This window comes from Lepisosteus oculatus, chromosome 7 (assembly GCF_040954835.1).
Source record: "Lepisosteus oculatus isolate fLepOcu1 chromosome 7, fLepOcu1.hap2, whole genome shotgun sequence".
Lineage (NCBI taxonomy): Eukaryota > Metazoa > Chordata > Actinopteri > Semionotiformes > Lepisosteidae > Lepisosteus > Lepisosteus oculatus.
This window is the reverse complement of record NC_090702.1, coordinates 248,379-263,727: the sequence shown is the minus strand read 5'-3', so window position 1 is coordinate 263,727 and position 15,349 is coordinate 248,379. Positions and strand designations below refer to the sequence as shown.

Below are 15,349 nucleotides of genomic sequence, written 5' to 3'. Positions count from 1 at the left end.
ACTGAAAAGTCTCATTTCCAACAGGAATTTCAACAAAGAATCCTTGAAGAATCCCTCAAGTTGACTTCACCTTCATGACAGTTACTTGAATTTCTCTGTAGTCCAGAGATCTCTGGTCAGTCTGGTCACACTGTACCCCTACAGTCCAGAGATCGTCGGTCCAGTCTGGGTCACACTGTACCCCTACAGTCCAGAGATCGCCAGTCCAGTCTGGGTCACACTGTACCCCTGCAGTCCAGAGATCTCTGGTCAGTCTGGTCACACTGTACCCCTACAGTCCAGAGATCTCTGGTCAGTCTGGTCACACTGTACCCCTACAGTCCAGAGATCGCCGGTCCAGTCTGGGTCACACTGTACCCCTACAGTCCAGAGATCGCCAGTCCAGTCTGGGTCACACTGTACCCCTACAGTCCAGAGATCTCTGGTCCGGTCTGGGTCAGTCTGTACCCCTACAGTCCAGAGATCGCTGGTCCAGTCTGGGTCACACTGAACCCCTACAGTCCAGAGATCGCCAGTCCGGTCTGGGTCAGTCTGTACCCCTCCAGTCCAGAGATCGCCGGTCCAGTCTGGGTCATATTGTATATGTGGGGTGTGTGATTTGTGTTCTTTCCCAGAAGCGTTCCTCAGTAATGGCACCTAATTGCGGTTCTTCAGGGAAGGGCTACATGAGGAGAGGAATAAACAGATGGGAGCAGAGATGAGCTCCTCTCCCCCTCCCTCTGCTCTCTCCCAACAGGACACTGAAGAGACCAGAGCCCTGAGTTCACAGCACACATTCAGCAGCAGTGCAGCAGCAGACAGGTGTCTCTGTGTGTGTGTGCCTCTCAATAAGGCTCAGTGTCTCTGTGTTTTGTGTATTAGTGTGTCTGAATTTGTGTCTACCAGTGTGTGTTGATTTGCAATGTCTCCGTGTCTCTCCCCATGTGTGTCAGTGTGTGAACGGCACTGTGTGTAAGTGTGTGTGGGTCAGAGTGTTTGCATCAGTGTATGAGATCTGTAGGAGTGTGTGTAAGTGTGTGCCTCAGTGTGTTGGTCAGTGCATGATGTCTGTGTGTGTGTTGATGCGTGTGTGTCAGTGTGTGGTATCTGTATGAGTGTGTGTGTTGGTGTGTGTGTCTCAGCCGTTATCTGTATGGGAGTGCCTGGAGTCACAGGGCTGTGACTGAGAGTCTGGTGCACCGCAACAACAGGAAACCTACAGGCACGCAAACAGGAAGTGCACTCCTGAGAGACAGAGAGAGAGAGAAACAATTAACTAACCCCAGAAATCTTTATCAGAGTCTCTTTTCTGCCTCTCTCTCTCCCTTCCAATCTCATTTTCTCTGTTACTGCCAACCTCTCCATCTTTCTGTCAGATCAGCTCAGTGTTTGAGTAATCAGTGAAATCAGGATGAATTAAGAACAGAGCATGTGCTTGTGTTCCACTATATTCAACTCTCACAGATTCCCCTCTCTTTCTCCACACTCCCTCTCTCCTGGACTAAAGAGACTCAGTTCCTTCGCCCCCAGGGTCTTGAAACAGGGTGGCATAGAAAGGCAGAGCAGGCAGTGGTTTTGTCGTTAGCACACACGTTTATTAATTACTGTTCATCACAGCACATCACAGGGGTCACGCGAACAGCCGCTAAGCTAGTACTGGGGTTTAACAGACAGGCACAGGTGTGGGCGGGAGACTGCGGAGCGCAGAGTGTGTTTCAGGTGCAGGCTGGCCAAGGGAGAGCGGCGCTCCAGGGTGTGGGGGAGCCGACACGGAGCCCCTCATCTGTGCTTCCTCCCCACTTCTGTGCTCCCCTGGGATCCGGGAGCTCTTTCTTACACAGCCAGAGGTGCGGAATAAATACAGAGGATATTTGCAGCAGAATTCCCTCGACTCAGCAAAGGGAAGGGGAGGTTGGAAAACAATTGTCGTCGCACACTTCTCTGAGGCCCACAGGTGCGACACCCATAGACGCCCCCAGGCCACCCGGCGGCAGACGTGTCCTCCTCTTAGTCTCCCTGCTGGAGCGACTCTCAAACCAGGCTGGTTGCTCGTTAAGAGTGTCTGTGAACTCTTTTAGTCTGAGAGACGTGTGTTAAACTGTCCCGAACTTCTTATCTGCAGGCCTTAGTTTGGGCTCCTTTTGACTTCATGTACTAGAACGTCTTCGCTCCCCCTGGCCGGAGTGCAGTAAAGTCGAGCAGAATCTCAGCTCTTCAGAAACCAGTGAGCAGGTGAGCTCGTGCAGGGCTCCTCAGGACACTGCTCTGGGCGAGAGGGTCAGGCAAGGCTAAAGCTCAGAGCCGCCTGTCTGACAGGTCATCCAAGCGCTCTTGATTATCAGCAGAGCCCCTGAAAGCTCGCTGATCGAGGGTCACTGTCAGGGAGCTGCAGTGCAGTCTCCCGGCGAATGAGCTGAGCAAACTGCAGCTCTATTAAAGACTCAGTTAGCTTCCGTCATTAAGAGCTCAGCAGGCATGAAAATAAATGGACACCCAGTGGCCTGAGATCGTGGGGGCTCTGCTCGTGCTGGTGTAGCTGGTCTGTGTATGAGACTGGACAGATTTCACCTCCGGTCCCAGTGGTCTGCTCTCTACAGCTGGTCAGGCGAGCCCAAGGGTGTTTCCCAGTTAAAAACTTAAGAGGTCGAGATTCTGGTCGTTAGTACGTGTAATATATCACACACTCCTACAGAGGAGATTTTCAAGACACAGCACCAACCACAAAGCCCTGCGTTATTCTTCCCAGGTTCTGGATACACTGCCTTCTTTATAAGGGAGGAAGCAAGGGGATCTCTCAAGCTCAAAGGAAGCCCGTGTCCATCAGTGCAGGTGATCGGCCCATGTGGAGACGCGCTTGACCGCTGGCTGGGGCTCTGCTGCGTCCTTCACTGTCTGCGTCTTCAAGCCGATTGGCTGCAGTACCATCAGCCCTGATTGCCACTTGCTGGGACTGTGTCCAACCGTTCCTGACTAGGTCAGTCTCCTCCGTTAAAAGAGAAGAACAAAGACCAGCTCTCTTCTATTGACACCATATTGATAAGAACGTTGTCAGAGATGATGTCCCCAGACTTGACTGTCATGGACTAAGACAGTGGTTCCCAGGATCGGGATGGGGAACTCCTGGAGTGGTGTGGAAGTTACATCTGGTCCCAGGTCTTCCTGTCTCACCGCTCCACCCCTGAGCACACAGAACCAGTCATGAAGGGCTGCCAGGCAGGGACAGTGACTAAGAAGACACTGAGCCTCTGGCATGGGATTGGTCTGGATCCTCAGCCGTACTTCGCTGAGACCTTACTGCTATTTCCTGCTCTGCAGACACGTCCACGTCGCTCACTAACTGAACGTATTCTTGTTGTCCCTGATTCTTGGGCCCTCTCAGTGACGCTGGTCAGGTACCAGGTCCGAGATTCACTGGCCAGAGTCTGGCTGTCACATAGCTGTTCTGACATCATGCTCATCCTTCGTTGTCCCTGAGTCTTGAGCGATCAGTCCTCTGTGGCCGATGTCAGCATCATGATTGTCGCTCGCTATTCTGGGAAAAGGCTTGATTGTCATTGCTGGGAGAGCATATGGATGCGAATTTCATTGGCTGGAGAAAAATTAATGCTATTGGTTGGTAAGAATGTAAGCTCGTGTTTTATTGGCTGGAGAGATTATAAGATTAACTCTTCATGGGCTGGTAAGAATAAAAACTTTAGTTTTATAAGCTTGTGAAAAGTTTGATTGCCACTGGCAGGAGAGCATTATCACCTGGGTAACATCTGCTGGTGAGAATACAGGCTTGAGCTGGTGGTTGTAGAAATTTGATGGTCAGCAGTAGCACAGGTGATGTCAGAAATTCTCTTCACCTTCTTCACCATCTGGCAAGAACGTAGCCCTGTAACAAACTGCTGTGCCAGACATGCTGAGGGAGGGCTGCGATTCTAATTGATGACGAGGTGTGTCCGTTCTACTGCAGGCCCCTGGCATGATACTGGCACAACTGGCCTGGAGCTGCTGGTCTGGGCATGGTTGGAGGTGCTGGGGTGGGGGACAGGACACTCACATGGATCCATGGGGCTCTTGAGGATGTAAGAACGGGCTGCTGTCTTTCTCACTGCAGCCGTGGCCAGTACTGGCCCAGGTCCTGCTCCGAGCCAGGAACCTGCACTGGCACGGACACACCAGGGGAGATCAGACCTGAGGGGCAGAGGAGAGCTGGGTTGGTGCAAATGGAACTAATCTGCAAGGGACAGAGGAGAAGGGGGCGTGTCCTGTACAGAGGGAGTGAGGAGAGGGGGTGTGTCCAGTCCAGAGGGAGTGAGGAGAGGGTGTGTCTAGTCCAGAGGGAGTTAGGGGAGAGGGTGTGTCTAGTCCAGAGGGAGTGAGGACAGGGTGTGTCCAGTCCAGAGGGAGTGAGGAGAGGGTGTGTGTCTAGTCCAGAGGGAGTGAGGGGAGAGGGTGTGTCCAGTCCAGAGGGAGTGAGGAGAGAGGGTGTGTCCAGTCCAGAGGGAGTGAGGAGAGGGTGTGTCTAGTCCAGAGGGAGTTAGGGGAGAGGGTGTGTCTAGTCCAGAAGGAGTGAGGAGAGGGTGTGTCCAGTCCAGAGGGAGTGAGGAGAGGGTGTGTGTCTAGTCCAGAGGGAGTGAGGGGAGAGGGTGTGTCTAGTCCAGAGGGAGTGAGGAGAGGGTGTGTGTCTAGTCCAGAGGGAGTTAGGGGAGAGGGTGTGTCTAGTCCAGAGGGAGTGAGGAGAGGGTGTGTCTAGTCCAGAGGGAGTGAGGGGAGAGGGTGTGTGTCTAGTCCAGAGGGAGTGAGGAGAGGGTGTGTGTCTAGTCCAGAGGGAGTTAGGGGAGAGGGTGTGTCTAGTCCAGAGGGAGTGAGGAGAGGGTGTGTCTAGTCCAGAGGGAGTGAGGAGAGGGTGTGTGTCTAGTCCAGAGGGAGTGAGGGGAGAGGGTGTGTGTCTAGTCCAGAGGGAGTGAGGAGAGGGTGTGTCCAGTCCAGAGGGAGTGAGGAGAGAGGGTGTGTCTAGTCCAGAGGGAGTGAGGGGAGAGGGTGTGTCCAGTCCAGAGGGAGTGAGGAGAGGGTGTGTCTAGTCCAGAGGGAGTGAGGGGAGAGGGTGTGTCTAGTCCAGAGGGAGTGAGGAGAGGGTGTGTCCAGTCCAGAGGGAGTGAGGGGAGAGGGTGTGTCTAGTCCAGAGGGAGTGAGGAGAGGGTGTGTCCAGTCCAGAGGGAGTGAGGGGAGAGGGTGTGTCTAGTCCAGAGGGAGTGAGGGGAGAGGGTGTGTCTAGTCCAGAGGGAGTGAGGAGAGAGGGTGTGTCCAGTCCAGAGGGAGTGAGGAGAGGGTGTGTCTAGTCCAGAGGGAGTGAGGAGAGGGTGTGTCCAGTCCAGAGGGAGTGAGGAGAGAGGGTGTGTCTAGTCCAGAGGGAGTTAGGGGAGAGGGTGTGTCCAGTCCAGAGGGAGTGAGGAGAGGGTGTGTCTAGTCCAGAGGGAGTTAGGGGAGAGGGTGTGTCTAGTCCAGAAGGAGTGAGGAGAGGGTGTGTCCAGTCCAGAGGGAGTGAGGAGAGGGTGTGTGTCTAGTCCAGAGGGAGTGAGGGGAGAGGGTGTGTCTAGTCCAGAGGGAGTGAGGAGAGGGTGTGTCTAGTCCAGAGGGAGTGAGGGGAGAGGGTGTGTCTAGTCCAGAGGGAGTGAGGAGAGGGTGTGTCCAGTCCAGAGGGAGTGAGGAGAGAGGGTGTGTCTAGTCCAGAGGGAGTGAGGGGAGAGGGTGTGTCTAGTCCAGAGGGAGTGAGGAGAGAGGGTGTGTCCAGTCCAGAGGGAGTGAGGGGAGAGGGTGTGTCTAGTCCAGAGGGAGTGAGGAGAGGGTGTGTCTAGTCCAGAGGGAGTGAGGGGAGAGGGTGTGTCTAGTCCAGAGGGAGTGAGGAGAGAGGGTGTGTCTAGTCCAGAGGGAGTGAGGAGAGAGGGTGTGTCCAGTCCAGAGGGAGTGAGGGGAGAGGGTGTGTCTAGTCCAGAGGGAGTGAGGAGAGGGTGTGTCTAGTCCAGAGGGAGTGAGGAGAGGGGGTGTGTCTAGTCCAGAGGGAGTGAGGAGAGGGTGTGTCCAGTCCAGAGGGAGTGAGGAGAGAGGGTGTGTCTAGTCCAGAGGGAGTGAGGGGAGAGGGTGTGTCCAGTCCAGAGGGAGTGAGGGGAGAGGGTGTGTCCAGTCCAGAGGGAGTGAGGAGAGGGTGTGTCTAGTCCAGAGGGAGTGAGGAGAGGGGGTGTGTCTAGTCCAGAGGGAGTGAGGAGAGAGGGTGTGTCTAGTCCAGAGGGAGTGAGGGGAGAGGGTGTGTGTCTAGTCCAGAGGGAGTGAGGGGAGAGGGTGTGTCTAGTCCAGAGGGAGTGAGGAGAGAGGGTGTGTCCAGTCCAGAGGGAGTGAGGAGAGGGTGTGTCTAGTCCAGAGGGAGTGAGGAGAGAGGGTGTGTCCAGTCCAGAGGGAGTGAGGGGAGAGGGTGTGTCTAGTCCAGAGGGAGTGAGGGGAGAGGGTGTGTGTCTAGTCCAGAGGGAGTGAGGAGAGGGTGTGTCTAGTCCAGAGGGAGTGAGGAGAGGGGGTGTCTAGTCCAGAGGGAGTGAGGAGAGGGGGTGTGTCTAGTCCAGAGGGAGTGAGGAGAGGGTGTGTCTAGTCCAGAGGGAGTGAGGAGAGAGGGTGTGTCCAGTCCAGAGGGAGTGAGGGGAGAGGGTGTGTGTCTAGTCCAGAGGGAGTGAGGAGAGAGGGTGTGTCTAGTCCAGAGGGAGTGAGGAGAGGGGGTGTGTCTAGTCCAGAGGGAGTGAGGAGAGGGTGTGTCCAGTCCAGAGGGAGTGAGGGGAGAGGGTGTGTCTAGTCTAGAGGGAGTGAGGAGAGGGTGTGTCTAGTCCAGGGGGAGTGAGGGGAGAGGGTGTGTCTAGTCCAGAGGGAGTGAGGAGAGGGTGTGTCTAGTCCAGAGGGAGTGAGGAGAGGGTGTGTCTAGTCCAGGGGGAGTGAGGGGAGAGGGTGTGTCTAGTCCAGAGGGAGTGAGGAGAGAGGGTGTGTCCAGTCCAGAGGGAGTGAGGAGAGAGGGTGTGTCCAGTCCAGAGGGAGTGAGGAGAGAGGGTGTGTCTAGTCCAGAGGGAGTGAGGGGAGAGGGTGTGTCTAGTCCAGAGGGAGTGAGGAGAGGGTGTGTGTCTAGTCCAGAGGGAGTGAGGGGAGAGGGTGTGTGTCCAGTCCAGAGGGAGTGAGGAGAGGGTGTGTCCAGTCCAGAGGGAGTGAGGAGAGAGGGTGTGTCTAGTCCAGAGGGAGTGAGGGGAGAGGGTGTGTCTAGTCCAGAGGGAGTGAGGAGAGGGTGTGTCTAGTCCAGAGGGAGTGAGGAGAGGGTGTGTCCAGTCCAGAGGGAGTGAGGGGAGAGGGTGTGTGTCTAGTCCAGAGGGAGTGAGGAGAGGGTGTGTCCAGTCCAGAGGGAGTGAGGAGAGAGGGTGTGTCTAGTCCAGAGGGAGTGAGGGGAGAGGGTGTGTCTAGTCCAGAGGGAGTGAGGACAGGGTGTGTCCAGTCCAGAGGGAGTGAGGAGAGGGTGTGTGTCTAGTCCAGAGGGAGTGAGGGGAGAGGGTGTGTCCAGTCCAGAGGGAGTGAGGGGAGAGGGTGTGTCTAGTCCAGAGGGAGTGAGGAGAGGGTGTGTCTAGTCCAGAGGGAGTGAGGAGAGGGGGTGTGTCTAGTCCAGAGGGAGTGAGTAGAAGGTGTGTCTAATTTAAAGCGAATGAGGAGAGGGGGCTACACTGACCTGTAGAGGAGTTGCCAGAAGCTGATCCCAGGTGAGAGGTGCCGTAGGGGGAGTCATAGCTCCTCGATTGTACAGAGGGGCTGGGTGGGATCATACAGGAGTAGGAGGTGGAGCTCTGCGAGGGGACAGGCTGCTCCATAAAAATGCAAAACAAATTTCCTCTCAAACACTGTTGCCTTATCAGAATATGTGCAATAATTAAGCCACAATATTCAGGCTGTTAACTTCAATAGTACGCAGTCAAGCTGTCCCGCTGGTCAACACCGACACCTAGTGGTGCAGGTAGGAAATGTGATGTCACTTCCCTTGTCCTCACTCTGTGCCCCTAACGTAACTTAGTCTGAATTATAGTGTAAATTATTAATTGAAGAAATGGAAGATTTATGAGTTTGAAAAATGCAATAAGCGCCATGATGAGAAAGACCCCTGGTGCACAGTAAAGGCAGAGCATCAGAAATCTACTGAGAAGCTCATCTGATTCTAAACATGTAAGCTCCATGCTGACAGAAATCTCAGCCCAGATTCGATCCCAGGACCCCGGAGCTGTGATAGTGCTAGCCACACCATGTCCTGTGTACAGCAGCAAGTTACAATACGTGAACCACAGCACAGCGACAGACTGCACACTGTAGTGTACCGCAGAGTGAGTGTCAGTATAGACACACGTCTGTATGTGTTCAAGGTGGACAGATATTTTACAGTCTCAAAGGTGACATTGAGACGTTGCGTGAGATGGAATTCAGAATGACTACCAGTCAACAAAGCACTGACCCCCCAGTTTTGGAGGACTGAAGCACCCCAACAATTAGAGCTCAGCAGAAGCTTGTGGCATCTCACACTTCAAACACTAAACAACCACAAGGTGGCGAGAGAGTCGAGGAGAGAGTCAAGGATATTGAAGTTTGTACCTGGATGGGTAGACTGTTGGCCATTGTGAAGACAGGCATTGTGGGTATTGTGTTGTAACTGTTTGAGAGAGACGCTTCATTTCGACTGAGAATTGATCCTGAGAGAGAGAGGGGGGTTAATACAGACACACTGACTGGACACTCCAGTACATTAACACTGCACTGAGAGAGAGAGGGGTTAATACAGACACACTGACTGGACACTCCAGTACATTAACACTGCACTGAGAGAGAGAGGGGTTAATACAGACACACTGACTGGACACTCCAGTACATGAACACTGCACTGAGAGAGAGAGGGGTTCATAATGACACACTGACTGGACAATATAGTACACTGACACTGCACTGAGGGGGGGCTAATACAGACTCTGTTTAGTAAATGAGTAAACATAAATTCATATATTAGTACATTTTCTCTGAATCAGAAACAATCACAGCTCTTGATTTTACAAGTATGAAAATTGCAGTTATTTTCTTGTGCCAACAGTGCACAGTGTAGATGAGTGTTTTAACAATAACATCAGACATGTGACCCACAGCACTGGACTCCAAACAGGAATGGACAGACCTGAGCCATTGCCATGGTGATAGACACTGGAGTTGAAGGAGGTGCTTAGGGGGGCGTGTCCAGATGAAGCCCCACCCACCGTCCGCCTTTGGTTACGCAGCTTTTCCTCCCTCCTCCACTTTGCTCTGCGATTGGAGAACCAAACCTGTCAATCACAGACACAGAAGTGCAGGGTCAACACAGTGATACAGACTGTCCTATCAGAAATGAGCTCACAATAATCGCCTGTCTTCCAGTCTCTATCATCAATTTGCTTAGTGTTCCACTGAAGAAAATCTTGTATAGTGCTGACAGTTGAAAAGAAGAATAAAACAGCAACACTGGTCCAATCTGTCTGTCCTGCACTACTGAGCCTCTGTGAGGGTGAAATTGTCTGCAGCCGAATGTTCGTCTCCTTATTTAATTCTCACTCTACTGCCAATGGGAACATCATTTTGCATGACTTTGATTTCCGTATTTGGGTACAAAGAAGGAGAGAGTGCTCACTCTCCCTGTGTTAAACTCTTTGCGTCTGTGTCTCCTGCCTCCATGTCCTCTCTCTGTCTGTTTTGCTCTATCAGATTCGGTCTCCATCTTTCTTACTCTGATTCTCTCAAAGTTTGAATTCCTTTCTCTCCAGACGCTGTTCACCAAAGAATCAGGTCAAGCTTTTGACCAATCACAAAGCAGGCAGTGTCCCTGCGAGCCAATCAGATGTCAGCCTGAGGCTATGGGTGGTGTGATTGACAGGTGAGGTCGACAGGCCCCAGTGGGAGAGACAGACAGTGAGCAACAGAGAGGAAGGTCCAGCAGCCTCTATGAGTAACACTCAGCAGCTTGGAGCATCAGTGAGTCCTACTGGGGTATACAGACAGACCACAACACAGCAACACACACTGAGAGACACTGACACACACATACACACAAATACCGACCTGACAGGTTGACACTGGGACAGAGACACACTGCGACAAAGACACACTGGGACACACATAAACAAACTGTCACACTGGACAGATAGAGACACACTGGAACAGAGACACACTGACACACTGGACAGACAGAGACACACCGGGACAGACAGAGACACGCTGACACACTGGGACAGACAGAGACACGCTGGTTCAGAGACACGCTGGGACAGACATGGTACCTGAATTCGAGCTTCGGGAAGGTCTATCTTGGCTGCCAGCCTCTCTCTTGCGAAGACGTCGGGATAGTGCGTCCTCTCGAACTCTGAGAGAGACACAGACCGGTGCTCCTTCAGGACTGGGGAGGGGGTCAGGGGTGTGAATGTGCTTGGGGGGTGATTACTCTATTGATTCTGAGGGGTTACTTTGAGTCTGGAACTGACTGGAAATACAGGACTGGAGACTGGGCATAGCAAGGCAGCAATTAAATGTGTCCAGATCTCACATTAATATACTTATGAAAACTTTTACTAACTTTCAGTTTGTCCCTTTGATATAAGAATCCAAAGACATTAGAACAGAGCAGATGCTGATTGTGTTAATGCCCGGACACTATGTTATTACTGTGTGATGAGGAAACCTGCTTCAATGCTCCTGCAGTGTAAACGTGATCCAGGTTTTGTACATTGAGAACCTCACTGCACAGCTCCTGGTACAAACACACTGTCACTTACACATGCAAATGTACTCAATAATACACAGGCACTTGACTGTCACTCACTGGCTCTCGGAGTCCTACCCTTCACACACTCGCAGTGTCACACGCTCATAGTCACACACTCACAGTGACACTCATTCACAGTGACACACACTCACAGTGACACACACACACACTCTCGGAGTCCTACCCTTCACACACTCGCAGTGTCACACACTCACAGTGACACACACTCGCAGTCTCACACACTCACAGTGACAAACACACACTCTCGGAGTCCTACCCTTCTCCAGAGCCTCTATCTGCTCCTGGGTGAAACTGGTCCGGTTCCTCTGCAGTTTGCGTTTCAGCTGCAGGCGCAGCTGGGACTCCTCGGGGTCCTCGGACCCAGGGCCACCTCCCAGAGCCTCTCCCTCCAGATTACAGCCCTCTGCCAACGGGACACACACCGCCGTCAGACCCTCACGCTGCTCATCAGCTTCAGCCAATCTAAACTGCCGCTGGAGTCACGCAGGAGGGGCTGGAGCTAATCCTTTCTGACTGGAATTATGCCCCTCAAACATGTTGGAATATCTCTGGAAGTATAGACTGTAGTGGCCTGGTTTAGGTCTTTAAACAAACGTAAAACCCTTTTTTATAGAATTTGAATTGGAACTGCCAGCTCAGCTATGACACTTGAGCATCGTGACCCTCCACGGGGCCGATAATGTCTCTCATCTTTAGAGCAGCTCTGCAATCTTGCCCTGCGTCTTCGTGGCCCTGTGACCCTGTGACCCTATCAGCCGGCAGGCGGGAGAGAGCACCGCCGTCCCAGGCGCCCCGCGGTGTCGGGGTCGGGGTCAGAGTCGGGGTCAGAGCTGAGGTCAGGAGAAATAAGACACTTACAGGGAAGCGTATCTGTGAGAAGTGTGCAAGAGCTAGAAATACTAACATGTTCTGCAGGATCTGTACGATGATGCAGTGCTCAAAGCACAAGTGCTCCGGCCATGTGGGTCTCAGTTCGATCCCCTGCACTACTACTGACTACTGACTCAGTCTGCATCACTCTGCAAGAGTTAGTGAACCTCCTCCTGCTCTGTTCTCCAGACAAGACTGTAGCTGTAGTCACTGATGTTATATCTCACTCCTTAAAAGCCTCTGATGTCATAGTTCACTTCCCCAGCCTATGACGTCCTATTTCACCCATTCCTAACCTCTGATGCCATAGTTCATCCCTCCCAGTCTATGATGTCATAGTTCACCTCCCAGCCTATGATGTCATATCTCACTCCTTCAGACTCTGATGTCACAGTGCACTGCTCTGGTCCCTGTGTTTTCTATCAGAAAGCCACTCTTACCATTAGTGTGCTGTGTTGGCACAGTGCTGTCCTGGTGGTACCAGCTGGTGGGTCCACTCCAGTTAGACCCGCTCTGCAGATTGATCATGGCCAGCTTCTCATACATGCCCTCTATACCCATCGACCTCTGACCTGTCACCTCTCACCTACACCCTGACCTTCCACACTGGTCCAATGGCAGGAACTGCAAATGACAAGAGAGGAAGTGGCTGAGGAATATTGAACTCCACTATACCTGGAACAGGGATGTACAAGCCATTTCATTCAAATTTCACAGCACTCCTGACTGTACTGCAAAACAAAAGTTTCCGGATATCCCACTCGTGATGTCCAGGGCTAACTCCAGCAGTCCCAGCTGTCAGCCAGGATCCCGATCCCTGTCCTCCTCGGCCCCCTGCCTGCTGTCCCTGGAGGAAGAGGCCTGGAGTCCTAACCCTACCACCAGCTGCGGCCTGGACACAGCCCTGCCTGCACGGGCACGCTGGTGCCCTGGCCCACCGCTGTGGGGAAGGGGTCTGTGCTGCAGGGAGCTGGACACAGCCCTGCCTGCACTGGCACGCTGGTGCCCTGGCCCACCGCTGTGGGGAAGGGGTCTGTGCTGCAGGGAGCTGGACACAGCCCTGCCTGCACTGGCACGCTGGTGCCCTGGCACACCGCTGTGGGGAAGGGGTCTGTGCTGCAGGGAGCTGGACACAGCCCTGCCTGCACGGGCACGCTGGTGCCCTGGCCCACCGCTGTGGGGAAGGGTCTGTGCTGCAATCACACACAACAGCAGTTTACAGCGAGCGTTCGGGAGGCTTGACGGCAGCCGCGTTCAATCAGCCTCAGCTGTCCTGATTCGGAATCATTCGCGACGTCATTTCCTCGCGTTAAAAAAATAAATCCGATACGTCAGGCCTCTCCTCTCCCTCACACACGTCTCCTGCCCCCCTCCTCCTGCCCTCTGCTCCTCTGCAGCTGCCCCTGGGTCTCTCCTCCCTCCACAGGGGGTCCCAGCCTGCACTGCTCTGGCCAAATTAATTTACTGTGACTTAAACACCCAATTAACATTCCCAGTTAACATTTCCAGTCAACCTCAATCTGTACAGCAGATTTACCCACAGAGTTGAGTGAGAAAGCAGAAGAGCTGAGGAATACATGTACGACAATACAATGTACGACAAAAAATCAAACATAGATAAGCAGGTTAAAAAGACTGGCAAGATGATAAAAGACGGTATTCTTCAGTCTAGGTACAGAACCCGTTCCTGAAAGTGCATCTGTGACAAAGGAGGGAACACAATTCATCTCTCTCGCCAGCTCCCGTCATTTAAAGGTCTTCTCTAGGACCAGTGAAAACTGATTTAGTGCTCATACAGCCTTAGTGAAATAGTTAGGCGCCAGTCCATTTACTGACTTTTAATTTTAGCATTCAAATTTCAAAAAGCTATTTTGTAGGCAACTGGAAGCCAGTGTAGTGAGACCAGCGCAGAGGTTGGAGATGCAGTTTCTCTGTCCTAGTTAAAACCCCAGCAGCCGCAGTCCGGTACTCTGATCCAGAGGAAACATTCCCCTCAGCCAGGGAAAGAAAGGAGCTCATTTTCACTAGATCTGAGCATAAAATCAGGACAGTAAACCTCACATTTCTTTTCCTGGAGAAATGTAGTAAGACCTCTCTCTTATCGGAGCTCCATGGCGGAAATCTCTGGAATCCCATTTCCGACATCAGCGAGAGACTAAAGACACCGGACACTGGGGCTCTCAGGACCAGCTGGGATAAATCCCACTTCCACCAGCTTCCGAATAATCTTTGCACTTTGAGAAAGAAAGGACTGCAGCAGAGCTTCTGAGCTCGTGTGGCCTTCAGCAGTGACCCGGAATATCGGGAATGACGGTCTTCTGGAAATCAGAAGGCTCTCACCCAGCGGATCACACTGCTGGGATCCAGTCTGGCCTTACCGCTGTCCTAATGCCACACAGAACTGTAAGACAGTGTAGGAACGGCGGTGCGATGTGACTATCGGCAACAGCCCATCCCGGCAGCGGGGGATCAGGCGGCCGCAGACTCCTGCGATTTCCCTTCGCGGCGGCTTCAGAAATCCTTTATCGAGAGACAGGAATATTGCGCACGCCCAGCCTCCAGACCCTGCGCCTCAAACCAGCACCCACCCCCCTGGCTGCACTGAGCAGGACGCCCCACAGCGACGGTGGGGTAAACGAGGGGTAACGGGGCTCGGTCGGGGGGGGGGCGAAGGGGTCACCCCCCTAGCCCGAGCCCAGTGTTCCCCTCTCCCGGAGCTCCTGCCCTGCCCGGTCGGCAGCAGGGACGGCTCTGTCCCGCCTGCAGCCTGCGGACCACCGCGAGCTGGGGGTCCCTCTTCCCGCGCCAGACTTACCTGCAGCTGGGTGCCGAGTCCTCGTCGCAGGCAGCCTGGTCCGCGCTCTGCCGAGGAGACACTGGCGGGGCTGGGGGACGCAGGCGGAGGAGAGAGAGGCGGGAGGCGGGAGGCGGGAGGCGGGAGGCGGGAGGCGGGAGGCGTCTGCGGGCGCTCGTCGCTCCGAGCGATGGAAAAGGGAGCGCGGGGGGGGCGCGGGAGTGCAGTGACACATACGCTCAGTGTTAGTGTCATCTTTGAACTTAATGCTCCAGAATGGGCCGATCAGGAGGGAGAGGGAAGGAGGTCAGGCAGCCGGAATTACTTATGGAAGAGAAACAAAGGGGTGCGTTTCCGCAGAAAACGCCAGGCAGCTTCGAGACTCTGCTTCACAGCCCGCTTCCTCGCACCTGGAACCAGGCTGGCCTCTCACTCCTCTTGCTCCAGCTGTGTGTTGCCTTAGGGAAGCCAGCGGTTACAGAGTGAGGCCCTACAGCTGCTCCAGCGACACGAGGGCCCGGGCAAGGTGGTCTCCAGCACGTCCCCCGCTGGGCCTGTGAGGGGCACACGCCTCAGACACAGGTGAGAGGATCTACTGTGGATCTGGAAGGATCTACTGTGGATCTGCTACTGTAGACCCTTCCAGGACAGGCTGGCAAGAGCAGCTGTTGGAGTGAATCATGGGTATAAACATTCGTTATGTCTCACAGATGTACAGCAGATGTACAGCAGACAAAGATATAGCTGGAGACACAGACACTGACTTCAGAAAACACAACTGTCCTTCCCAGAAGTACAAGAGTTTCTCAGCAATGTGTGCATCTGGGGCTCCCTGGGGTGCAAAGCTCCTATTTCTCCCT

General features: G+C 53.6%; 1 protein-coding gene across 2 annotated transcripts; it reads right to left on the bottom strand.

Moving 5' to 3' along the window:
- Positions 1 to 1,558: 1,558 nt before the first annotated feature.
- On the bottom strand, positions 1,559 to 14,591 carry pax10 (paired box 10). 2 transcript variants are annotated; one of them, XM_069191993.1, is made up of 8 exons: positions 14,511 to 14,591; positions 12,136 to 12,319; positions 11,082 to 11,228; positions 10,323 to 10,405; positions 9,191 to 9,335; positions 8,620 to 8,717; positions 7,712 to 7,841; positions 1,559 to 4,158 (listed from the first exon to the last, which is right to left on the bottom strand). In XM_069191993.1, the coding sequence occupies exons 2-8, from the start codon at positions 12,254 to 12,256 to the stop codon at positions 4,073 to 4,075; spliced, it is 810 nt and encodes a 269-aa protein (XP_069048094.1). In that variant the 5' UTR covers positions 12,257 to 12,319; positions 14,511 to 14,591; the 3' UTR covers positions 1,559 to 4,072. The 2 variants fall into 2 exon arrangements, with proteins under 2 accessions (XP_069048094.1, XP_069048095.1); XM_069191994.1 differs by having other exon boundaries at positions 7,712 to 7,826.
- Positions 14,592 to 15,349: the final 758 nt, after the last annotated feature.